Source organism: Dendrobium catenatum, unplaced genomic scaffold (genome assembly GCF_001605985.2).
Source record: "Dendrobium catenatum unplaced genomic scaffold, ASM160598v2 fragScaff_scaffold_72, whole genome shotgun sequence".
In the NCBI taxonomy this organism is placed as follows: Eukaryota; Viridiplantae; Streptophyta; class Magnoliopsida; order Asparagales; family Orchidaceae; genus Dendrobium; species Dendrobium catenatum.
The window spans coordinates 1,633,914-1,661,123 of NW_021318534.1; the positions used below are offsets into that span (position 1 = coordinate 1,633,914).

Here is a 27,210-nt window from a genome sequence, read left to right on the forward strand (position 1 = left end):
AAGTTTTCTTGTTAGAAAACATGAAGCCTAGAAATTGATTTTTAGTTGTTTACAATTTAAGGGGTAGAAAATTTGCTTTATCCTAGGAGCCTATCGTATCACAAGTTCAGGCCACTCCCAAACAAAATAATAGAATAAACCTAGGAAAGAGGCATGCTTTTCTAATGCGCACTTAGTAAACAAACAATACATGTATATAAATCATTCAAAATAGAAGTACAAAGTGTTCCAATTATTACAAACTGGTTTGACAGTTGAGTTGCCTGCCATTATACTACCCAGTTAAATTTATAGACTCCACTTGTGGGGGTCTTCAAGCTTTTCAAAGGGATCTTTGGGCTTTGCCTCCAAAAAGGTACATCCTTCCTCGATCCACATTTCCTTTTAGTCCAAACCCCACAAGTTTTAAATCCTAAATCTAATCAAATATATGATAAAAAAAGAAAAAAGACTTAAATATGTAAAACAGAGTTAGAAAACAGTTTTTATGATAATCACATAACATTCCAAAATTGGCCTAGCACTTAAAGTGCTAAGCTCATGCTTCTACCCTATTGGCCATGCCTCTTGTGTGTGTGTGTGTGTGTGTGTGTGGGGGGGGTGGGGTTAAGCAGCGCATGCAAGCAAACAACATTATGATAATCATGATTTGTTTATTTACCCCCTTTCTTGGACAAGACCACCTGCACAAAAAGCATATATATATTTCTATTCTAACCACTCAAGGGCAAGTGCCCACAACACAGACAATCCAAAAGGGCATTCACACCAAATCATCAATCACATGCGCACACAAAGGAAAATCCTAATCCTAGTATGCCTAAGGGACTGTGCATCTAAGTGTGTGAGGCTTGTGTGGTATGTCACACAAAGGGTTCTCTTAGAATTTGAATTTAAGGAAGCAGTGTCCAACATGTAGCTTTTGAGCTGAATGTTGGAGGAATTTCCCCTAGCTTTTGGAGCTAGAAAAGGAATGAATGTTTCCTTTAGCTTTGAGGCAAAAGAAGGGGGAGAAAGGGAATCCAACATTTAACTTTTGGGCCAAATGTTGGAGAATTCTCTCTAGCTTTTGGAGCTAAAGAGAGGGAAAATCTCCTACAATTTGGAAGTTGGAGGAGAGTTGAAAGAATATGTAACTTATGGGTTGCAAATTCATGAAAATCTTTGAACACTTTGATGTTCAAAGAGAGGGTTGCACCCTTCCAACTTTAGTTGGAAGGATGGAGGGAGATAGGACTTTTGAGTCTTATGTTTAGGATGAAATTACTTGTTGCTTTTGGTTCAACAAGTAGGCTAACCTGGAACAAAATTGAACCACTCAACATGGGTTGAGTGCAAGAGAGTTCCATATAACTTTTGAGTTGTAGAAAGTATGAAATTTCTCTACAATTCTTGGTTTGTAGAGAAGAAAGAGGGGATAAAATGCAACTTGTGAGTTGCAAAGTTAAAGATGTTCCTTTGAGGATTGGGTATTCAAACGAAGGAAGTGGTCTACCCAACTTGTATTGGGTAAATAAGGGAAGGTGATATGCAGAGTTGGACTATAAGCCACCATGGATTCTCTTTGAGCTTTTAGATGCCTAAAGAGAGAAATCCACTCTTCCAAATTGGGTTGGAAGGATGAAAAGGGGGTACTTTCTAAAATCTTTGAGTTGTAGGAGATTTAAGTTCTCTACAATTTTGGTTTGTGGAGAAGAAGAAAGAAAATGCAACATGTGCGTTGCAAGTTCACGAATATTTCTTGAACATTCGTTGTTCAAGGGTAGACATACATTTTTCTAATTTTGGCTTAGGAAGATGAGATGATTTCCTACAACTTTTGAGTTGTAGGAAGGGGGAAATGAAGTGCAATTTGTGGTTTGCAAGTTTGGAGAATTTCTTTGAGCATTTGATGTTCAAAGAAAGGGGGGAACACACACACCTTCACTTATTTTTAAGCTTGGTGAATGGAGAGATTTTCTACACTTTTTGTTTGGTAGAAAAGGGAAAGTATGTGCAACTTAGAGGTTACACATTCTTGAGTGCCCTTGAACATTTGGTGTTCAAAAAGGGATAGCCGTTCCCCTAAATTTGGGTTTAGGAGAATGAGAAGGCAATTCGGATGCTCTCCTATAATTTCTATTTATTGGAGATGATGGAGGAAATGCAACTTGGAGGTTGCAAAAAGGAAGAAACTCTTTGAGCAATTGATGTTCAAAGAGTGAGGATATCTACCCAATCTGCGTTGGGCAAATATGAGAATAAGACACATAGATTTGCACTACATATCATGAGAGTTCATTAGGCATTTTAGGTGCCCAAAGAAAAGGGTTCACTCACCTAACACGGGTTAGGAGAATGAGGAGGATATGAGAATAATATTCCTATATTAAAAATATAGGAATATGGGTTATTTTTTACCCAACAAGAGAATTTTGTTGGATGTAAACTCTCCCATACCTTTGAGGTTAAGGGGAAGAGATGTAACTTGAAAGTTACAAAACTCTTGAATGTTTCTTTGAACATTTGGTATTCAAAGAAAAGGGACGTATCTTCTCAATCCGGATTTAGGAGGATGAAAGAAGGTTTAACAGGTTCTCCTATAATCTTGACTCATATGAGATGATGATTAGAATGCAACCTAAAAGTTGCCAATTGAAGATGCACTTTGGACATTTGGTGTCCAAAGAGAGGTCATCATCCACTTAGTTTAGGCTAAGTGAATAGAAAAAAACTATGGTTTGAATCCCATTTTGGGAGGATTATTCATTGATTTTTCATGTTCCAATGAATAGGATGGAAGGATAGTTCTAACTTGTTGATTTTGTACCAACAAGCAAAATAAAAAAACTTGGGACTTGGTTCCAAGTTCCCTCCAACTCATGGAAAGATATGTTAAGAGCTAAAAGGAAGCTCCAAACATCATGAATAAGAGGTACAATGCATAGTTTTGAGACTACAAATTGAGAAAGTCATCTACCTATATAGGTTAGGCAAATGAGATAGGTTAGATTTAGAATCCCAAGCCTAAGGAGGATATCTTTCATTGATCTTTTGTGTCTCAAATGAAAGAAAGAGGTAGCTTAGATTTTGACTATAAGCTCCAAGATCTTCATATAATGATAAGTTGGAATTTTAGAGAATTCCAAATCATCATATATGAGAGGAGAAATGTTCATTTGCTAACTTTGTGTTAGCAAATGGAATAGAGACTTAGGATTTGTTTCTTGAAATCTTCATGATTCATGTAAGGGAGCATTTGGAGCTTGGGAAGACTCCAAAGTGTCACACATGGAAGTAATGTTTGTTGGTTAGATGCTCCAACAAACAAAGTAGGAGGGCTTGAGAGTTTGGTTTCAAGCTCAAGTGATCCATATGATGGACATTTAGAGCTTAGAGAGGCTCCAAAATATTCCATATGGAGGTGCACAAATTTGTTGATTTTGTCCCAACGAACGAAAGATGTAGTTTAGGATTTGGCTCTAAACTCCAAGTGATTCATGCAATGAGATGCTTGGAGACTTGAAAGGTTCCAAACGACCATGCATGCAAGGGGTGATTGCTTGTTGATTTTTTTTTATTTGTCTCAACAAGAGAGGTGAGTGGCTTGGAGTTTGGTTCCAAGCTCCAACGATTCATATATAAGACATTCAAAACCTTAAAGAGGCTTCAAATACTATACATGAGAGAAATGTTTGTTGATTTGGTCCTCCAACAAACATGGTAGAAGAGTTTGAAACTTGGCTTCAAACCCAAATTATTCATACAATGATATGCTTGGAGTCTCGGAAAATTCCAAGTAATCACGCATGAAGAAGAAGGATTATCATTCGCTAATTTTGTGTTATTAGTGAATGGAAAAGGAATTTAGTATTTGTTCCTAAATTCTTGATGGTTGAAGTCAACGGGACATTTTGGGGCCTTGAGGAAGCTCCGAAATGTCCAATATGAAGGGGAATGGACAAATGGTTGTTGATTTTGTATCAACAAACAAAATTTCACGAACCTAGGATCTTGGTCCTAAGTTAAAATATTTCATGCAATGAAGTGTTTGGAACCTTGAGGTGCTCCAAACCATTATGCATGGGGAAGGGAAGACTTTATTAGAGAATTCCCAATTCATGAAACGATCTCTAAATCAATTTTGGCATGATTTGAGAGGTTGGATAGGATGGACTTGCTCCTACGACCCTTTTTGGAAAGGCAACACATGTCGTCATCTAAGGAACCTAAAGCCATAGGATGGAATCGTCATTGGAATCCCTATGGATAGGTTCTAAGAATTAGGTTACTATAGTCTAAGGAAAACCTAGGGGTGAAGGCTTACGATTTGCCTTTTCGAAAGCTTCACCATGTGCCTATGTTGTGTTGATGCTCTTGACCTGTCAACTTACAAACTACACTAAACATGCCTAACAAACTCCAATATATGATGACGTGTAATCTATAAGCTCCTTGAAGCACTAGAACACTCTTTTCTTTGCAAGCATCCATGAGTTTGATGGACATATTTATGGTTTTGCAAATTGTAGGCGTACAAGGACCATAGCCATTGACATAAAGCGAGTATTCAAATAGGCAATAACTCATGTAAGCTCAATTTAACATTAAGAAATTAAAGCATGTAAAAAGAGAAATTTTCGCTTTGCCTTCCTAAAGTTGGAGGAGTTCAATAATGTTTTCCAATCAATTTATTAATTGTAGGGCTTATAACATGAATAAAAAAAACTCATGGACAATCCCACAACTTCGTAAGACTAATTGAAATACATGCTTGAACATCTAACAAATTTAGAAGGGACGGTGGATGTCATGGCGGTGTAAACCTATCACATGCATGCGCTAATCTTGTTGACACATAAGTTTAGGGATCTAATAACGCATGCCACACTTAAAGAATAGACTCTACGCTTCAACACTTCATTCGACATTAAATGAGCCACTAAACCTATGATTTGATCGTAGGTAAGGGTTCTAGACATAACATGAATGATATAACATGCAAAAATAAGGACATTGAACACCAATTCGATGCCCATCGCCTTGCCTCCATCCTTTTAACTCTCACATGAGAGCAAACCATGGAAAATCACTTGATTTCCATGATTTAAACAAGTGGACAACGAAGATGGCATTTTGGGAGAGCGAAAATTGAAGTTTTATAAGGATCGAGGGCTTGGGGATGTTAACAACACATCAACGGCTAGGGGGGCCTTAGGGCTTTTCCTAAGTTTTAGCGTTATACCTCTCCCGGATTGTCCTAGCGCTCCTATCCAAGTTTCGGCTTGCTGTCCAAGCTCCGATCCAAGCTCCAAGCATTGTCCAAGCCGCTCCGAGGGAGGAAGATTGCTGTCCAAGGTGTTCCGGACGTCGCATTCTATGTCCAAGGCGTTTCGAAGGCTCCAAATCGCTGTTTGGAAGGTTTTGAAGCCTTCCTTTGCTGTTTGGAAGCTTTCAACAGCTTCCGACTCGCCTCGAGGTCGCCATAATTGAAGGAGGAAGGGGGAGAAGCCACTAACTTCGCTGATCTTTAAGAAAGGGAGTGAATGGAGGTCTCAACCTTTGATTTTCTTTTTTGGAATGAGGAAAAAATCAAAAACCCTTAACTCCAATTCTCTCTTCCGCCAGAAGAGTCGTGCATAGGGCTGTCTCACCGGAAGAAGGGTGGAGGAGGAAGCTTGGCTTCACATGGTGGGGTCGCATGCGAGAGGGGGGTTCCGATCTGCCTGGTGGAGTTGCACGCGAGAGGGGGTTCCTCTACTCCTTCCGCTCTCCCGCCTCTCTGTTTCGGGATGGACCGAACGCAAACAACATTCGGCTCCCCTTTTCGCTCGTTCTATTAGGAACGTCTGCCAACAGCAGGTCTGCCGCCCCAAACAGTCCAATCGGGCCTCCTCGGAGCATGAAACAAAGCAAATCCACTTGAGTAGATTTTGCTGCCCAATTGATGTGAAATTGGGTGGGATTTGAGGTGAGATCTTAGCACTAGATCTCAAATTTTGGTTTGAGAACCAAATTCAGCCCAAATTGACTGATTTGGGTTGAAATTGAGTTCGAATCAAACTCGACCCGAACAGATTTGAGTTAGTTTGGTTCGATCGGGTCCGATCAATTTAATTTCACAAAATTAAACTCGAATAGGCGTCGAATTGCGTCGAATTGGGCTCGACGACACTCGACAGGGTTTGATTTAATTTGATCGATTTTAATTTAATTAAATTGGATTTAATTTAATTAAATTGAGGCTTAATTTGGGTCAATTGCACCTCTACGATGATCGATTGGGTCGATCGAGCACGATTGAGCCTAGTCGGGCTCGATCGGGGTCGAGTCGATACGAAAATGTTCGTCAACGGTATAGAGAGCTATCTTCATACTTTTTATTGATCTTGTATGATTGGAGCACTATGAGAATTAATTTAATGTGTATTAAAATAATGTGTGTCAAAGGTACATTAATGTTTTAAAGGTTATGTATGAGAGTACTAATTAATATTAACAATTTTTAAATGAACCAAGAGATTTTAATTATAATAGGTTTGCATTAAGAATTTTTTGTATTTATTATAGTGATGCTTGCAAATAAATTTCAACAATGCTTTTGTGTGTGTTTATTTTGATATAGCTCTAATCTATGCAACATTAATTAAAATTAGTGAAAATGAAGATAGTTAGAAATGTTTGGAGAATAAATGACTTTGAATTAGTAGAATAAATATTTAGTATATAATATGTAATTTTAATCGATATGGTATTAATAGTTGTCAATCAATATCATTAGATGGTAAAATGGTCCTTATGTGTGATAAATTTATGTATCTTAGATTTATTATAGATAATAATGAAGATATATATGAGGATATAATTTTTATGGTTAAATATGGATATTTAAAAGAGATAAGTGTTTGAGTTGTATTATGAGATAAGAGGATATCTTGAAAACATGAAGTTAAATTTCATAAAACAACAATTATGACCCGAATTATGACAATAAATATTGGGCATATGATATAAAATTTTAATTTTTATTATATTAGCAATTATCAAAAGATTAAATAATACTTAGGTGCAATATATATATATATATATATATCTGATTTATTATATCAAAAAATGAAGACATGGATGTGTTATAACTTCCAGAGTTAAAGAGTGATTTTTAAAATGAAGAATTGACTCAAGAGTATCATGCGATAAAAGGATATCTTGGAGACATAAAGTTAAATGTTTTAAAACAACAATTATAGTTTTGACTTATGTTTTCATTGTAGGTTGATCTTTAACATTCCCCACTCTTCCATTCATGTATATTTTAATGTGAGACCTCTTTGTTTTCTTATTAATTTACTTATGCATCTTTATTAGAGTCCCTTCATCTACTTGTAATATGCACCCCTTCCACTCTTATATAAGAAGGGATTGGCTTTAGATATAGTTGTCGTTTATAAACATCATTCTAATTAGGAAAACCTTGTTGATTGAAGTCTCACAAACTTTTTGTTAACAACTAATCAATAGCTTTACCTCACCTCATGACAGTTTACTCCCAAATGATGCAATAGTTTGCTCCCCAAATGAAACTCCCGCTCTCTCCCTCATACCTCTTGTAATTCCCTCACACGAAACTAAAATAGAAGAACGATCTCTCCCTATTTGGTATCCCTGCTTGTCGCGTGTCCCCAGTCGAAATTGGGCATAGGAATATGATGTAGAATGGAAAAACGCTTTGCTATGGTAAAGGGACAAACTTCAAATGTCTCACAAAATCTGAAAATTTTCTTCAGGTTTTTATTCAAAACCTGGGAAGAATTTTCAGGTTCCAGTAGATAAGGGTCTAGAGAAGATTGAAGGAGAAGCCTAGCCTTAATAGAGAAGAGAAAGGCTGAGAAACGTGCCTCAGATTTCCAAAAAAATCTGAGAGAAAATTCTCAGATTTGAGTGGTTGGGAATAGAAAGCTGAGAGCAAAATCTGTTACATGTTTTGGGAAATTTCAGCCTGCACTTGAGGAGAAAAGCTCAGGAGAAAATTCCCATCCGCTCTTACGGGCTTGAGACTTCTGGCTGCAGATTTTGGAGGAAGAGAGCTCTTATTTCCTAATTCTCATCTCTAGAATTAGGAAATAAACTAAAGCCTAGATGTGAAAACAAAAATTCGGCCAAGGTGGGATTTACAGCAAACAGCAGGTTTTCCAAGTGTGGTAGGTAGGGAGCCAACAGCAGGTTGGCTTGCCAAATCTTTCCTAAGAGGTGCCTGTTCCGTGGACAGATTTCTTTGAGGAAATCAAAGGAGGGGAGGCGGGAAGCTGGGAGGATTTAACAGGGAGAGGAGGTGACGGGATTGATAGGGGGCGGGTGAGAGAAAAGGGAAAGAAGGGAATTTAATTTCTAAATCAATGATTTGATTTAAGAAGTAACTGAATGCATTGGGGAATTAAATCCAAAATTTGTCATGGGTTTATGATTTCAATTGAGCACTTTCCAAAAATAGGTGAGCTAAATTAGGAAAGAAATTTGAATTTCAAATTTTGAACAATTTGAATTTCAAATTAATTCCTAATATCATGCACTCCTAATTAGGAAATCCAAGGAGAGAGGGGAAAGGATGAGGCCGGCGGCTAGGGAGCCATGGCCGGCGGTTTGTGGTGGATTTTCAGGTGAGGTGGCCGGCGGCTTTTGGTGGAAATGGGGACGACGATGGTGGACGGAGGTAGAGGATGACGCAACAAGAAGGAACCAAGAAAAACAAAGATAGAAACGAAAGATAGAAAATAAAAACCGCGAGCCTCGGATTCTTCCGACGACTGACGGGTGATGCTTTGCCCTTCTCCAAGGGACTTTAATTCACGAGCCCGGACCCATCCTGCGGCTGGTGAAGACTCCGATTCCTCTCCATAGGAATCCCACTAACGCTCTCTCACAGGAAGAACACAAGTGTGGGAAATAATTTTTCATATCAATAATTTCATCTCAATTAACCATCCTATTACAATAGCTAAAGGCCATATATATAGGCCACAACATGAGAAAATAAAAAATTACAAAATTGCCCCTTGGGCTACAACACTCAAATAAATTAACCTAGGGGTAAAACAAGAAATAACATAAAATAGAAACTAAAATGCATAAAATAATTCATAAATAACAACTTAAATTAGAGCCGTTGATTTACGACGCCTCCTGAGATAGATGCGCCAGATCTTCTGGCCGATGTCCGCATCAGAATAGGAATAAAATCCCCTCATCTCTCGCTTTGACATCCCTCAAGACACGCACCTCTTTCCCGTAGACTGCGCACTCTTGCAACTCCGACTCGAAGCCCACACCCTGCGTGCTTCTGCGTCTTGCGGCTCGGCTCCCCTTGCTAGCCCGCACTTCAATCCAACAACTGCACGCGACTTGCCGCAGCCGACCGACCTCACCTACTCGTTCAGTCGAGTCGAACAGCCCTGCGATATGCTCTCCAACCCTCGCACGCATGCGACTTCACCTGCATCGGACCCAATCCCTCTGTTTGTTCACACTCATGCATGCAGGATCCAGCCGAAGCCTCTCGTCTCCATCCCACATGTGAAACTGCGCATTCAACTCCATTTGATCATGCTCCCACGACCGACTAGACATGGTGCTGCGCATGACCTGCTAGTCGGATCACTCGTCCTCCTAACGGCCGACATGAGTATATAAGTGTGCAAGAGTGTTTGTGTAGAAAAAGAAAAAAAAGAAGAATAACAGGTACCTCAATTTGAAGACCCCAAGACTTGTGACCGGACCAATCATAGTCCCGATGCCCTTGGCCATCGAATCTTTGACCCGGTTGGGCGGATTGAAAGTCAACTGCCTTCCCAACCTTCCTTCGTGGGGAGGCATGCTGGGAGGATGTTGACATTTTGAACAAAACAAAGGACCCCAACATAATTAATTTAAGATAAAAAAAATAACTAGAATGATAAAATCTTATATCTAAATCAATATTTTAACCAAATGAAAATGATTATCATTCCAAATGATTGTTGGTTAACACATGAAATCACATATACTCAATTTAATGGTTCAAGCCATGCAGTATTCACTCTCATCACTCTTACAGTGTTGTGGCTCTCAACTTCACAGGGTTTTAGATATGCCGTGCTCATGTTTTTATAAGTCCAAAATGGCTAGTGCCAAAATGAATACCGCATTTTGCAGGCTTATGTCGTGTGATGAATCTTGGCTAATGATTGGATGCGGTTACTGATTTGTTATGTATCTTCTACTTAATTGTTGTACTCTATAAATAGGTAGAATTGGTCTCTGTTGGTGATTTGTGGGGAGTGAGCACACCCTTAATGCCCATGGATTTATCCAACTTGGAGTAATCCCCTCGTCTGCTCTGTAGATTTACATCGCTGCTATGGGAACAATAACCTTTGACTTGCTACATTCTAATTGATGACTCTACAAAAAGTCAACATTTTACTTTAGATTAACAATGTTTAAAATATTTTCATAATTTTCATCGTATTTACTGTCTTAAACATTAATAAATATTGAATGATACGGGCAATTTGTATGTCAAACCAAGTCTTGTTGATTAACAATTTTGTGAAACCAACATGCATTTTGATTTGAATTGCAATTCAGAAATGCTACTTCATCTACTGTATTCAGCTAACTTGGATATTTTGCAGTGCGGACTGTTATTTCTACTTTTGTTGTTCAGGGAATTTCATTTAAGATAATCTTCATTGCAAATTATTCAGTTCGTATTACGGTTTCTAAAATGTTCTATCTATATTCGTGCATATTCACTGAAGTCTGCATGCCAACACAGGATCTTGTAAGATGGATATAATCCACCAAAAGAAAATGAACCTGTAAATCCATGTTATTTTCCAATTGTTGGTGTCATACCGGTTTTGTATTGATACCCTAAGTGCCTACTGATTTCAGAGAGATGGCTTGCCACCCCTATCATTGCATTTTGATTGATCACTTATGATGCATCTTTTTTTGTTCCTGTAACAGGTTTGTACTGTCCCATTATGTCGCTACTTTCCAAACTCTTCTTTGTTATGAACAGGTTCTGACCTTTTTTTTCTGTAGCCTTTAATTATGATGCCATTTTTTTCCGCTAACTATTAAAGTAGGCTTCATGAATCCTTTCTTTTAAATTATACTAATCAGAGTTTGTCTTTGGCTATCCATTTCCACGCATTGGTATTTTGAAAGAAGTTTTTTCTACTGAACACAAGTGCCATGTGTGCACAAGTCAACTCAACCTGGATTCTATTACCCTTTTCTCCATGGATACTATATTTGCTTTTTTCGTTGATATAGCCATTGTATACTTCAGCTTTCTAGAGGTAGGCTTGGAGCAGTGTTTAACAAGGTTTTGAAAACCAGACCGAACATAGAATTAGAAAAAGAGAGTTTTAGGGTTCAATGTTTTGATTGGGGCCGAACCGGATGGCATAATAAATATGAAGATTAATTAAATAAAATTTAAATTAATAACTAAAGAAATAATTTTTATATTATAAAAATTTAATTAAAAAATTTGTTTAAAAATTGTAGTGTATGTTGTAAACTTAAACTTCAACTTATTTATTACTACATCATTTTGGAACAACATCTTGGTATTGTTTATATTTCTTTTTGAGTTTATATGTGGTAAGAACTCACATTAGTAATGGAGCCATGTGAAATGCTTAGTTGTAAATTCTTTGACAAGTAATTGTTTTAGGAAATTAAAATAAAATAAATTATAAATTAATATGTTAAAGTTTATATTTGCCGGTTGAACCGACGATTTTGGCCGGTTCAGTTTGGTTTAATGCGAAGTCAGCTTTTATAATAGACCAGACCTGCCTTATGACCGGTTCACAATTTAATTAGTTGAACCGGCTGATCTGTTCCGATTTTCAAGCTTAGTGTTTAATAATCTTCATATTTGTATGAATTGCAGGGGTAATATCAGACTCTCTGCACGAGTGAAAGATTAATAAGGATTAAAAATTCCATCAAACATTCATCTAAACATTTTTTTTATTACATGAAGAATCTCACTTATATTGCACTACACTTGGGTAATCCATTTTTGTTTTGTTGACCTTGTTAGATTTTGTAGAACCTCCCCTACTGTAACAATGATATTCTCTTATCACTGAGCTCCAACAAGATAACTCTCCATTTTCCCCAACTGTCTTTAATTCTACTAGATACATTCTCGTTTATAATCCCTAGTTCTTATGCATGATACAGAAAGATACTTATGACACTTTGTTACTTTCTCCTCTGTAACCACTTTTTGCTGATATTTTCCGTTAACTCTCTTGTTAATTGGTTAAATGCTAATGCTCCTGATTTCTAGCAGGTTCTTCGTCACCAAATATGCTCTCTTCTTATGACTTCTCTTCGGACAAATATTGAGGTAAATTAACCATTTATGATGATTTTTTGAATTTCATCTTAACATGTCTGCTTATATTAGGAATCTGTGATGAGTATTTGATTTATTCTCCTTTTTAACATTTTATGCACAACCAGCTAGAGGGCGAATCTGGGGAGCCTACTTTCCGGCGGTTGGTCCTACGCTCTGTTGCTCATGTTATTAGGCTGTATAGTGCATTCCTCGTGACTGAAAGTGAGGTATCGTTTATTCTTTTTTTGTTTGTAATATGTGTATGCCTAGATTTCTGCACTTTTGGGTATGTTCGGTATTGCATTTGCCTGAGTGTCTGGATGGTTCTTTAATTGAATTATGCCTCTAGTTCTCTCTTGCTGAAAATGCTTCCTGAAAATTGAGCAAATACTTGATTTAATGGTTAGCGTTGATGATTTAATGTCTGAACAGATAATAAAAAAGCCAAGTTTTTTTTCTTGCTTCAGAATAAGGTTGCGATCAAGAAAGTTGAAATGCTCTGATCTTAGAACATACCCTACATTTACATTACTTAACAATAGGAGGAATCAGATGCCTCACATTTATAATCCAATGAAACTATCAGGCATTTTTTTAAACCAAACTTGGTTGATGTTATTCTGACCCCATGATATGTTCACAAGGTAATCAAATCAGATGCGATAACAACGACGAACAATGGACATAATTCCATAAAAATATTGGCTCACATCTGGACTGCATGAAAGTTTAAATCACTGTTAGTAGCATTGAAATTGTCGCTGGCAACATTGACTGATGGCTTAAAACATTGATGTAGACAAGGGGGGGGGGGGCAAATCAAACCCAAAAAAATTTTGATTTTTAACTCTCCAGCTCATTAATGTCAAGTGGAAGGTTAGCTCATTATGAGCTGGTTTTTAGTTCATATATGGAGCTAAAAATTAGCTAATTATTTATCTTTAATAGACCAAAAGCAGTCGAACCAAGCAATAAACCAGATCAGTTTTCAAGCTTTTCTGGCATATATTTATTTAAGGTTCAATTTTCTAATATTTTTATGGATTTAATTTTATTATTTTTTATAAAACAAATATTATAACAATATAATGATAGGAGTAAGACAAAGATAAATACCAAAAAATGACAAAATTTATAAAAAAAAATACAAAACCCAAATACATATAGCATAAAACCAATGAAAAAAATCATCCATTAATTTACATATAGCATATAATGATAGGAGGACTCCTTTATTAGATTTAAACGAGAATTTGACTTTTAATAGGACACAATGGAGAAAAAAGATTCATGTAGCCGACCCCACGTAGTGGGATAAAGGCTTGATGTTGTTGTTGTTGTTGTTGTATCAAACATACACAAACATGAAAGAAACTGGATGTGATGGAAGGGTAATCTAGTTTCATGAAAATCATCTCTAAACATCCATCCATATTGTCAAATAGATTATTAAAAGTTAAATTCTTTACATCACTTATTGCTTTCTTAGATTCCTTATGGACTTTTTTTATATCTTTTTCAATTTTTTGAGTTTTTTACATCTAAATCAATTTTAACAACAAAGTTTCATATTTTTGATATTTTCTTGCACATTTTGATTTCACCACCTAGGAAAAAATTAGGATTGGATAAATGAAAAATAGTCTGACTCGATTGTCTCAAAATCTCTATGACACTTAATCAATATCTAATAAATCAATCATAAGTATTGAACTGAAAGCGCATATTAACATAGTCATCAAATCAAATACTAGGTTTCTAAATAACTTCTAATATAAATGCTTATTTAGCGAAAGTCTCTAATTTACATCACATCTTCTATAATGTATCCAAAATCATATACCTAAAATATTGCTAAACAGAGCATACACTATTTCACGGGTCCCTTCCTTTTCCCTGAAAGCAGGATATAGCATTGAAGAGCTACAAGCTTAGTAAGCTACAAAACATAGCTAACTTAGTGCAGCATATTTAAATTCAATACATGATTTTTTGATTATTTGTATGAATGATTGAATAAAAAACGATAAGTAAACCTATTACATGAGAATGAAACTAACATTAGATTTCTTGTTTTCATTCTCTAACTCATTCTTAATGATCTATGTTTTTGATATTTCATATCATGCTTATAGGCTTTGGCCTCTTAGCATTCGTACGTCATTACATAGCTCCTTGATACATGTCAGACAATTCCAACTTTCTAGCACAGAGACTCACGAATTCCTTTTTATTTTCTTGATACCGGTCAGACTAATTTAATTTTTCAGTATTAGAGTTGAAAGTTCCTTTTTATTTGCATTTTTCTATGTTGTTCACAAAAGTTAGCCGACCTAATTCGTTGAGCTCATTATTTCAACCCTTCACAATTACTTAGTATTGACATAAACATTTATCATTCATTTCATAATGATGTGCATTAATGATAAAGCATGATATCTGTAAAAATCAATGTTTCAATACTTATCCATGCATCTTATGCTTTAAATTGATGAGGTTAATTTGAAATCATTTAAATCAATGATCATATAATATGCATTGAATTGTGTAGTAGTCTTAAATTTTGTTTAACATGCTCAATATGAATAAAGTTTACAAATACAGACATAACATGTCTAGAAAATCATAAATATTTGCAACATTAGACCTATGAATAATTCAACCCTTATATTAGAAGTTGAATATCTCACCAGAATAATTGGATTCTCTTTATGACGGATTTCCTTATTTTTCTCTTTTTGAAGTCTCGACATTTTGTTAACAACTTAAAAATAATGATTTCATCAATGTATAGTTTTTCTCTAATTTAATGTTAACACAAAATAGAAAATTTATCTTAAAATGCTTTTCTCTTATTTAAGCCTTTTATTCCTATAATTTTTAAGCAGAACTTGATTCGAAGAAATTACAGAAATCCGGAAATCCCTTTTCCTAATTTTCTTCTTTCTTCTTCCTTTCATTTCTTCCCTCTTCTTGTCTTCTTTTTCTTTTTTCCCTCTCTGGTTTCAGCAACTTCAGCCGCCTTCCAGATCCTCCTATTCAGCTAGTTGGTACAGTGTTGGGAAGGAATGGATTAGCAAGGATATAGTGGTGTGATTATTGGTGTATATATATATATAGGGATAAGAATAATCTAACTTTCTAAGCTGCTAACAATTTTCTTTTCTAATGAGAAAGTATGGGGTGGACCTCACTCTACACTCTTGATGATTGGACTAGTCTTATTTGAAAGTTCTCTTTTATAATTGAGAGGGATAATTAATTATAGAAGCGCCTATAGTACTAAATTATAAATCCTTATAAGAGGAACTCTTTGGTTTGTATCACATATAAATATCCAATCCATCTTCTTGGAAATCGACCGAGAATCAGTAGAATATCAAACAGAGACGGGTGATGATTTTCAGAGCCAATAGAGTGCACATGCACTTCTTAAGATTCTTGAGAATCCTATCATTTATAAAGTTAAAAGATACGAAAAGCTTTCCCAGCAAAAGGGTACCTCTGCAACTCATTGTAAGAAATTAGCATTTCTATGGCCAATCCTATCGCTCTCTCCAAAGAGTCAAGCATTGCACTATGCTTAGATATCAACAGAGACGGGTGATGATTTTCACTGTGTTGTGGTGCCAAGTGAATGGATGCAACTGCATTGGTCCTTTTCTGCAATTTGTTTGCTCTTGTGGAACCTCTTCCCCAATTTTTTAACTTTTCTTGTGAGTTTTGCTTCCGTTCTTCTAGTAAATAATGCCATACATTTTAGCTTTCTTACCAAATTTGAGGATGCACTTAACTTATTAAACCTATCGTATTGTATTTATATTTTCTTGAGTGATCGAAGCCTTAAATCCAGAGGCATAACTGGTACTTATACGCGCCAAAATTTCATCATGTATCTCTATTTTTTTTAATGTATCTCTATTTTTTGAATGATAAAAGCCATAAAAGGTTTATTTACCGTCCATGATCATTTATTTTCTCTTGAAGGCATTTTGTAGATGAAATGAAGCTTCAAACCAATAGAGTAAAAATTTAAAATATAAGGGGCTTGTTGTTAGCAGAACAAAGAGTGATACGAGATTTTAATAGTTATCAAGTTATATAATTAATAATGCTGAAGAATATGAACTTTGATGAGGACATAACTTCTAGGGTTAAATATAGAAGTCGTCCTCTAGAGTCTAAAATTTCTTGAAGTTAAGTTTGATTAATCGTGCTTGATGAGTTTTTCATGTCGGGACATAAAATAGATATTGAAAATCAAATTTAGTGTGATTGAAGAGAATGTTAAGATGGAATTTGTCAAATTAGGAAAATATAAAGTGAGAATATTTATATTAAGTAATGGTTGGAGTTGCACTAATTGAAGATAAAATAGTGAAAAAAGGTGATTTTGTGCAGAGTAGAAGTTAAAATATACATTTAGGACTTCAAGATAAAATTTTTAACTTAACAATTTATGTAGTGTTGGAGATGAATGAATAGAAAAGAAGAATTTATGAAGATGACACAAAGTAGTTGGATTAAGGCTAATATTGGTGGTGATGATGATATGATCTTTTGACCAGCTATTTAATCATCATTTATTTTTGTTAGCATAAGTACTCTGTCAACCATAGGTTTACGCAGAAGCACTCTGTCAATCATAGGTTTACATTAAACCAATTAATCTTATTTTCTCTTGTATTTGCAATTTATCATCTTAATTTACACTATTAAATCTTGTTTATTTGAGAGTTAAAGTATTATTCTCTTATCAAATCATGTAGTCTTTTTAGAGTTTATCATCATAGTGCTTTGTGAAATTTCCTTTGGAGTTGGTAAAACAGAATTTCCTTTATGGTTTCCACAGTGATGAAAGGGGTTTTAATAAAATAGAACAGTTTTTTTATTTTTATTTTTATTTTTTATTTTTTGGCTTTAACCTATGCTTTAAATCACAGCCCATCCTTGTTAGAAAATCATAAGAACCTTGGTTCACAATTGATGATCTTCAAGCACCAAGCTCTTCATCATTTATCTGCTTGCGACTATCTCTTGTAGGACAAAAGTGGCTAAAATTTATAGTTTTTAAAAGCTCATTGCAAGTGCTACTTAATGATGAATGTATACAATTACGGCAGCACTTGGCTTGATTGTAGAATAGGCCCTTGTTTAGCCCATTTCTGGAATATATTCAGAATTCTTTCATCTTATCCTCATCTTATTACCATTCTATGGCATGACATATTCTTTGACTTTCTTTTGTATCCAAACTGGAGTAAAAAGTTGGTTTCCGAAACTCAACTGAACAAGCTGACCTGTTCTTGTACTTGAAATGAGGTACGTATTCTTGCTTTAAATTCAATTTTTCAATCCGGCTAGGTTGGGGTCTCCGAATGGTAAAAACTTGATCATGGGTGCCAACATCTAAATAATTCATGAGATCTAAAATTCTTGTAATGCATATAAAAACAGATCAGCTCTCAAACAAATTCCAGAATTTTTTTTTTGTGCTCTGCAATTACACCCGTATTATACGCCTAGGGAAATATTTTTGCTGTTTTGACGTTCTACGCTATAGGTTTCCAGAGTATTTTGAGTTCGCATCATATTTTTGGTTTTTGCAGGTGTTTCTCAATATGCTAGTAAAAGTCACTCGACTTGATTTACCACTTTGGCATCAGATACTTGTCCTTGAAGTTCTGAGGGTAGTGACGTCCAATGTTGTCTTGCAATGTTTTTAGTTTAAACTTTAAACTAATAAAATTATTATCAGTTGTTAATGCTGTTTCGTTAGCAGGGATTTTGTGTAGAAGTACGGACACTGCGCCTACTTTTTAAGAACTTCGATATGTAAGTTTGAAGATTTAACTTTCCCTTCTTAGATGTACAGTATAATTACTGTGAATTATGTGTAGTTCTTAGTTTTTTTTTTAATAAAATTTTTATGCTGTTTTATGAGATGCTTCGGTCTGTGATCATCAAGCTAAATCGTCTCAAATAGATTGTTATTTAAGTGCATTACATATTGTGTTTATTGTAATACATTACATTTTTTTAGAAATTTTTCTGACGGATTTTTTTGTTGTCTTCACTGTTTTTCATATTGGTAGTTATAAAATTTGTTAAAGTAGGAAACATTACTTTGTTTTATATATCTCCCATGAATTCTTGCTTATGCCGTAGTTATACTTATGAGAATGAACAGCATTGCATGCAACAAGAGATACAATACACATACTTTGATAGTTTAAAGTATGGAAATAAGTTCTAGAACCCGTCACCTTCAGTTCAAAATGGAGATCTAGAAAACCAAGTGCATACACGGTACATCAGAGGCATTTCCTTTAAAATACAGAAATAAACACGCCTCAATCAAAATTTATGCATGCATGTTATATTAAAACTTGCAAATTTATGCTGCTCTTGGAAAAAAAATTCAATCGTAAGTATAATTTATAGAATTGTCATAGGTGGTGTGCATAGATTGCAACGAACATCATGATATTTCAGGTGAAGCACCCACAAACTTTTTAAAAAATATACTTTGTGCATCTCGAAGTGTAAAATCATATAAGTATACTAAAGCAAATAGTAAGATGTTTGGCATACAAACCTTAGATCTAGAGAGTATTCAATTAGCCACAAATGATCTACTTTGTTTTAATCATTTATCTGTAATAATTGAATCACCCATCATATATTCCTATTTATATTAGTAGGGTTAAAAATATGGCCAAATATGTAAGTGCAAATCTATTCCTATCCAAACAAACATCCAATTTTAAACCTATTCTTTTCCAAAATAAGTTAAAAATCTAATAAAATAATTAAGAGAAATTTGGCTATAAATAGAAACGGGCCAAAAAATTGAAAATAGCCTCACTTTAGATCTATTACCACTCAATTTGTCTTCTTGTAATAAACTTCGGATCTCGAGCTTCTTTGATTGATTTGATCTATTTGAAATCCTTATAGTGCATCATATTGCTATATACTAATAAGCCTATGTATAAAGGGTGTTGGACCTTGTTAGTTGCTTGGAAGCATTAGCAATGAATGCTTTCGACGAAGATGAATCATATAGTATTAAGCAAGATGAGCAAAGTCGACATTACTATTTTAGATCGTATAAATTGGTTAAGAACTAGTTTTATTCATTGTTGACCTCAATACCAACTCCGGGATGGAGTCAACCTTGCATGATGAAAATTATTAGCTAAATATGTGATGTTGCATGAAAGTAATCCAACATGCGTCAATTAATAGTCAAAATTCACTGAAATGACGTTTGTTCAGGAAACAGACTGTGTTGATACATTCTGGATAACTAAAACAACTAAGATTGACACCCATATCGATCGGAACTTTCGATAAAAAAAATAATAATAAAAATTTTGCACGTGCTTAACTAGGATGAATTTGATGGGCATAAGTGAGGAAATCTCAACAATTAAAGTAACGTGCATATTTATCTATTAAAATTTAAATTTGTTTTTAAAAAACTACTATTATATATATATATATAGTCGCACAACTCTCCCTTACGTAAAGGCTGTGCGCCCCCGTCCCTCTCTCACCAACTTGTACGACTCCACAATGACCCCTCTCCCTCAACTCACCCCCTTGCGCACTTGTCATCCCTAGGCCAACCTGTCGCCACCTCTAACCACGTTAGTTGCTGTCGTCTCTATTCTCTTCTCTCTCACTCTCTCTCTCTCTCTTATTCTCTCTCCTACTTCACCTTCTTCACCTTCTTCATCTTGTTCTCCTTCCTCCTCCTCCTCCTTCCATTCTTCTTCTTCCTCCAAATCTCCCTTCAAACTCACTTTCTTGCTCCAACCTTTCTCTCCCTCTATCTTCTTCTCTCCTTTCTCTCTCTAAAATCAGAGAATTATTTTCTTTCTCTAGTTCGCTCTCCAATCCACTCTCTCACTTCCACTCCCTTTATATATATACAAACAATAATTTTCTCACTTTCCTTCTTTTTCTCTCTCTGGAAAGAGAGAAAACCCTTTTCCCTCTAAAACAGAAAATTGCAAAAAAGGACAAAAAAGTAAAATATAAATATAAAAAAATTGTGCACTTGTTTGCAAATCATCGTCTCAACTGCCACTGCTTTGTTTCGTATGCGTAGGTATAACTCTCAAAAACTCACAAAACCCCTGAAACCCATCAAGGACATGTTTGGAGCATTGAGTGGAGCCATGTATGCGCTCTTTGTAGTGTGGCACAAGGAAACTTGTTGGTGACATTCCCGACGCTGCGGTTGGATCCTGCTAGCGACATATTTGGCGCGACCAGTGGAACCTTGCACATGTTTTTTGTAGCGTAGTGGGAGGTAGCTTGTCGGTGACATTTGCGACAAAACAAATGGACCCTATTAGTGACGTGCTTGATGTTGTGAGTGGAGCCCCATATATGTTTTTCTTAGCATGGTGAATTAATCTCGTCAGCGGCTTGCGCGACTTGATCAGGTGCTTTACTTAACATATTTTCTCGTGCACATACACCATTCATGTCTTCCTTAGTGTGGTTGGAAATTTTAGGAATCCTGCTAGTAGTATCGCAAGACACTAATCATGCATGCCTTTCTTGGTGTTGGTTAGGCCTAGACTCCCCATATATTCTTTTTACAAGGGGGAGATGCCAGGAAGCCTCCGAAATTTTGATTGAATTTAACCTAAAAAATGTTCTATAGGAAACCCAAGAGTTGCAAAAATATAACTGATATAAGCAACAAATATTTATAATTAAATGTCCAAAGTGCAAAATAAATGACATTAAAAGAAGAAATTGAGAATGATGAACTCCAAATACGAGACTTACAGAAAGATTTAAAACTTAAAGCTTCGCTACGAGTGCGAATAGAATCCCATGACTGTACTTAGAACTTTGATTACCTAAACTATTAAACTCAAGGAAACCCTTGGGATGAGAGAAATGAGCATCCAGTTTTTTCCCATATTTATAACGAGGGAAAAACCCTTTTGTGGGGTCCAGAATATTTAACATGAATGATATTTTAGTAATAAGAAAGGTACGCACGCAAAAAAATTGTTACCCCAAAAAGTATACATGTGAAAATGTGACTATATACTCATTCCGTTTTGCCACCGAATTTGCAACAACTTTTTGTGGAAGTGGATAGAAGGTGATTGCTAAAGATTCCTAATATTACAAAATATAGATACAAAAGTAAGTCAAATTAAAGTTCTCTTTTTATAATTAAGTACATGCATGTGCTTTGATCTATATGCCAGACTCCTAAATTTAAGGTTCAAGAATGCATCACGAATTGAAATCGAATGCCTCCCAACAAATATAGTGTGTACCTAAAGCTAACCATGTTTATCGCAAATAGTTTATCATGTGGGTTTCCAAGAATGTTCTAAAAACAAATCCATGAAGTCAGACTTTAAATTCAACATATGTTAATGCCGATATTTTTTATAATACATTCTTATTGTAGACATTTAATTGGTTTTTGCTTATTTGTCAGGGATGCCAACAATACAAATGTTGTGGAGAATATTGTTAAAGCACTTGCTCGAGTTGTATCAACCATTCAGCTGGTATTATGTGATACTTTTAGTGGTTTAATTAACTATCTTTTTGTTTACCTTTATGTTTATGCTTTTTTTTTCAACGTTTGAAAACATGTCCTATTAGTTTTTAGGTTTGTAGTTTGTCAAATCCCCAGCATATTGTGGTCTAAACTTGCCTTTTATAATTTATTACGTTGTCATGCGTGTTGTATTACTTCAAAAGTCTGATTTAGCTTTTGGATTGCAGGACTGACTAATAGTAAAATATACTTGAAAATTTAAACACTGTTCTTCTGATATAATGAACTGATCCATTTAAACCTCCACTTGGGACAATTTAACAATTAGTTCTTTGTCTTATTTGTAATGTTGTAATTGTCCAGTCTGAGGCACGATGGTATCAAGATTTATATGCATGATAGAAAATAAAAAAAAAAGGGTGTAATTTAGTGTCTGAAGCTTCCGCTTTTACCCTGCCTTGCAAGGGGAAGGGCTGATGTACACTCCTGTATTGAGGACATATATTTCTGTCTCGGATCTAGGACCTCAGTTTAGGCTACTAACTATTGCTCTTGACTAGTCCTCCCTGAAAGACAAAGTATTCCCAGGGATCCATTAGTATGCAAAAGAACTGTACAATAATAAAACATAAATAAAGCATGGATTTTTATAATAGGTTTTCTTGTTTGATGCTTGCAATAGGCTAGATGAAATATACAGTATCCATATAAGCAAACATCAGACAAATATTGGGTGCAGATACCAATATTTTAATAGCTTCAAGGCATAGGAAACTGTATCTCTAGAAGCATAAAAGCTGCAAGAGAAGTATTCCAAATCCTCATGCTTCGTTAATGTTGACCCCAATACTAGTGTCGGGTTCGAGTAGACCGCGCAAGGTGAATTTCGAAATAAAAAAAGCATGAAATCGCGCATAATTCACCCGACGTGTGTTGACCCAAAACCAAAAAATCACCGAAACGACCTCCGTTCGCGAAACGGACAGCATCGATGCGTCCGGAGCAACGGAAACAGCTAAGATCGACACCCATATTGGTGGGGGTCGATGGTCGGCGAAAATTTTAATTTTTGGGCACGCGAATCGAGACGACGACGTGTGCGAGCGGCGAAGCGACAACCAACTTGATGCAAGATTAAAAATTTATTTTTATTTTTGTGCAATAAAATTAAAAATTTTTTGAAAAGAGGGAGAGAAATGGAGCTTCTTAAATAAGAAAATGATTTTTCTAAATAAAAAATTCCAAAAATCCCTAAAACACCCCTCACTTAACCCTCACTCCCTCATATTCTCTCCTAGCCGTCCCTCTCTCCCCACTCACGACATTCTCACGCCCAAACTCACGCAAGAAGGCCGGCTTCCCTCTTCTCCTCCTCCAAGCAAGGTAATTTCTCCTCCTCTTCCTCTCTTCTTCTTCTTCTTCTTCTTCCTCCATTTTCTTCTTTTCTTCTTCTTCTTCCTTCCCTCTTCTTCCCCTTCTCTATTTTTCATCTTCCCTCCAAGTTTCCCACCATTTTCTTCTATTTTCTTCCTCTACTCCCTTCTCCTTCCTCTCCTTCATCTTCTTATTCCTCCTCCAACCTCTCTTTCTTAAAACCTACAAAACCGTAAACCCTATTTTTTTTCCTCACTTCCACTCACCAAACCACCTACATCCCTTCACAAAAAATGTTCCTACACACCTCCTACACCCTTCTAACAAAAAAATTTCATCCTTCATTTTCTCTCCCTAACCTAGAGAGAGAAAATTCTCTCTCTAGAATGAGAGTGAAATTCCTTCATGTACGGCTCTATTTCCATCCTAAGCGTCTCCCCTTCCCACCATACCTCCAAATACCTTGCCTAGAGAGAAACAAATTTCCCTCCTCTTTCTCTCTCCAAAAATGAGAGAGAGAGATTTTTCTCTCTCTAACCCCACTCCCCTAATCTCCTACACACTCTAAGCCCACTCCTCCAGAAAAACCCCATAAAATCCTCTCTTTCCCTCTCTCTCTAGAAAGAGAGCTCTCTTCCTTTCTTTCTCTCTCTACACTTTATTTTAAATAAAAGAAAAGCATAAATGATTAATTTTATTGCACAAATAATAATAAAAAAATTTGAAATTGTGCATCGCAGGTTCCTACGTTGCCGTCATCTGCCGTCGCCGCCTCGATTGCTGCACACCCAAGGTAAAAACTAGTATTTACATTTCTATGCATGAAATAAGTACTCGTGACCGCTTTTCTTAGCGGGCGAGGAAAACTTAAGTACCCGTGACGCACTGAGCGAGCGGGGAAATTTGTATGCATGAAAATATAAGTACCCATGACTGCTTTTATTAGCAGGCAGGGAAATTTGTTATTTGTAAAAAAATTATTTAATTAAGTACCCGTCACTGCTTTTAGGCGGGGAAAATGTCATACTTTAAATCTGTGCTCAAGGACCCCGTGACTGCTTTTTTTAGCGAGCGGGGATTGAAACTGCGGCCGCGGTGTCACCCGACACCTACCGTGACTGCCTTTCTTGGCAGGCGGGAAGGCCTTATACACTCCGAGGCAGCCCCCTACGCGGGGACGACGTCGGAGTGCTGCCAAATTTTTTAGCAAAAACTATAACTTAGAAAATTTAAAAAAGATTTAAAATTCACTTAAATGTTTTAAGTTAACCAAAAATAAAATATACGACACCCTAGGCTCCCTACAGAAATTTTCTAAGTTATAGGTTTTTGCTGAAAATTTTGGCAGCACTCCGGCGTCGTCCTCGTGTAGGGGGCTGCCTCGGAGTGTGTAAGGCCTTCCCGCCTGCCAAGAAAGGCAGTCACTGTAGGTGTCAGGGACACCGTGGCTGCAGTTCCAATCCCCGCTCGCTAAAAAAAGCGGTCACGGGGTCCTTGAGCACAGATTTAAAGTATGATATTTTCCCTGCTTAAAAACAGTGACGGGTATTTAATTAAATAATAATTTTTACAAATAACAAATTTTTTCGTCTGCTAAGAAAAGCAGTCACGGGTACTTATATTTTCATGCATACAAATTTCTCCGCTCGCTCAGTGCGTCACAGGTACTTAAGTTTTCCTCGCCCGCTAAGAACACGAGTACTTATTTCATGCATAGAAATGTAAATACTAGTTTTTACCTTGGGTGTGCTGCAATCGAGGCGGTGATGGCGGATGACGGCAACGTAGGAACCTGCGATGCACAATTTCAATTTTTTTTTATTATTTGTGCAATAAAATTAATCATTTATGCTTTTTTTATTTAAAACAAAGTGTAGAGAGAGAAAGAAAGGAAGAGAGCTTTCTTTCTAGAGAGAGAAAGAGAGGGAAAGAGAGGGAAAGAAAGGATTTTATGGGTTTTTCTGGTGGAGTGGGCTTAGAGTGTGTAGGAGATTAGGGGAGTGGGGTTAGAGAGAAAAATCTCTCTCTTTCAGTTTTGGAGAGAGAAAGAGAGGAGGGAAAATTGTTTCTCTCTAGGCAAGGTATTTGGAGGTATGGTGGGAAGGGGAGACGCTTATGATGGAAATAGATCCGGACATGAAGGAATTTCACTCTAATTATAGAGAGAAAATTTTCTCTCTCTAGGTTAGAGAGAGAAAATGAAGGATGAAAATTTTTTTTGTTGGAAGGGTGTAGGAGGTGTGTAGGAACATTTTTTGTGAAGGGATGTAGGTGGTTTGGTGAGTGGAAGTGAGGAAAAAAAAATAGGGTTTAGGGTTTTGTAGGTTTTAAGAAAAAGAGGTTGGAGGAAGAAGAAGTTGAAGGAGAGGAAGGAGAACAGAGTAGAGGAAGAAAATAGAAGAAAATGGTGGGAAACCTGGAGGGAAGATGAGGGAAGATGAAAAATAGAGAAGGGGAAGAAGAGAAGGAAGAAGAAGAAGAAGAGGAAAAGAAGAAAATGGAGGAAGAAGAAGAAAAGAGGAAGAAGAAGTAGAAGAGAGGAAGAGGAGGAGAAATTACCTTGCTTGGAGGAGGAGAAGAGGGAGGCCGGCCTTCTTGCATGAGTTTGGGCGTGAGAATGTCGTGAGTGGGGCGGCTATGAGAGAATATGATGGAGCGAGGGTTAAGTGAGAGGTATTTTAGGGATTTTTAGAATTTTTTATTTAGAAAAATCATTTTCTTATTTAAGAAGCTCCATTTCTCTCCCTCTTTTCAAAATTTTTTTAATTTTATTGCACAAAAATAAAAACAAATTTTTAATCTTGCATCAAGTTGGTAGTCGCACAAGTCGTCGTCTCGATTCGCGCGCCCAAAAATTAAATTTTTTGCCGACCATCGACCCCCACCAATATGGATGTCGATCTTAGCTGTTTCCGTTGCTCCGGTCGCATCGGCGCTGTCCGTTTCGGGAACGGAGGTCGTTTCGGCAATTTTTTGGTTTTGGGTCGACACACGTCGGGTGAATTATGCGCGATTTCATGCTTTTTTGATTTCGAAATTCACCTTGCGCGGTCAACTTGAACCCGACACTAGTATTGGGGTCAACAAATGCCCCCCAACAAATATGGTGCGCGCCTAAAGCGGACCATGTTTGTTGTAAATAGTTGACATTGCGAATCTCCAAAAATTTTCTTCTCTTTTTTTTTGGATGTCAACGCTAGATAGGAGCGAAGCATATAAAGTATTTTTATTCTCCATTCCTCTTATCAGCTTGCATGCTTTCTTATGATTCTTTTATCTTTTGTCAGGAAAGATGTTCAACTAGAGTAGACCGGAGGGAATGCCGCGAAATGAGCCTAGTGAAGAGGCCATTTGGGAATTGATTGATAAGCACGATCCTCGCGGAACTGCTAATATGGCTGATTGATTGGAGCAACACGAGGAGATGCTGAGGGACCGTAGTATTTATGGTGAATTCTTCGTACGCTCGCCTCTTCTGCCACGCTCTGAGCTTAATCCCTCAGTATATGAAGATCCTGCTGAGTGGGTGACCACTACCAGGTTGAAATATGGGGACTACAACCCCTTGGAGATTACCATTACTCAGGTTGAAATATTCCGTCACATCCCACGATTCCCGACATAAGGAATATAGACATGCGCGACCAAAGCATGCAATTCCTACGTGAAGTGATTGCCAGACTGAACCCAGGCTCGCCCGAATCATTGGATCAATTTACGAACATTGCCAACGCTACCTTCAATGTTTTATCACATATTAGAATGGAAGAAGATGAAATGATGTTCTGGGAAGGGTTGTGCCGTGAGGTTGAGTTTTATGTCCGACGATTGAAGTCTCTGTCAATCATACAAACCAGGGTCTCATTACATGATCTTCGCGAGAAGGTTAGAATTTGCCGAGAAATTG

The 27,210-nt window shown here is 36.5% G+C and overlaps 1 protein-coding gene across 1 annotated transcript in view; it reads left to right on the forward strand.

Annotated features, from left to right (window-relative positions):
* The window catches only part of LOC110093074 (protein MON2 homolog), a 51,056-nt gene that overhangs the window by 21,080 nt on the left and 2,766 nt on the right, over positions 1-27,210 (forward strand). The window contains exons 6-11 of the mRNA XM_020817840.2: positions 10,984-11,038; positions 12,332-12,388; positions 12,505-12,606; positions 17,989-18,069; positions 18,162-18,214; positions 21,864-21,958. Coding sequence (XP_020673499.2) covers positions 10,984-11,038; positions 12,332-12,388; positions 12,505-12,606; positions 17,989-18,069; positions 18,162-18,214; positions 21,864-21,958 — 443 coding nt within the window. The remainder of the gene's footprint in view (positions 1-10,983; positions 11,039-12,331; positions 12,389-12,504; positions 12,607-17,988; positions 18,070-18,161; positions 18,215-21,863; positions 21,959-27,210) is intronic.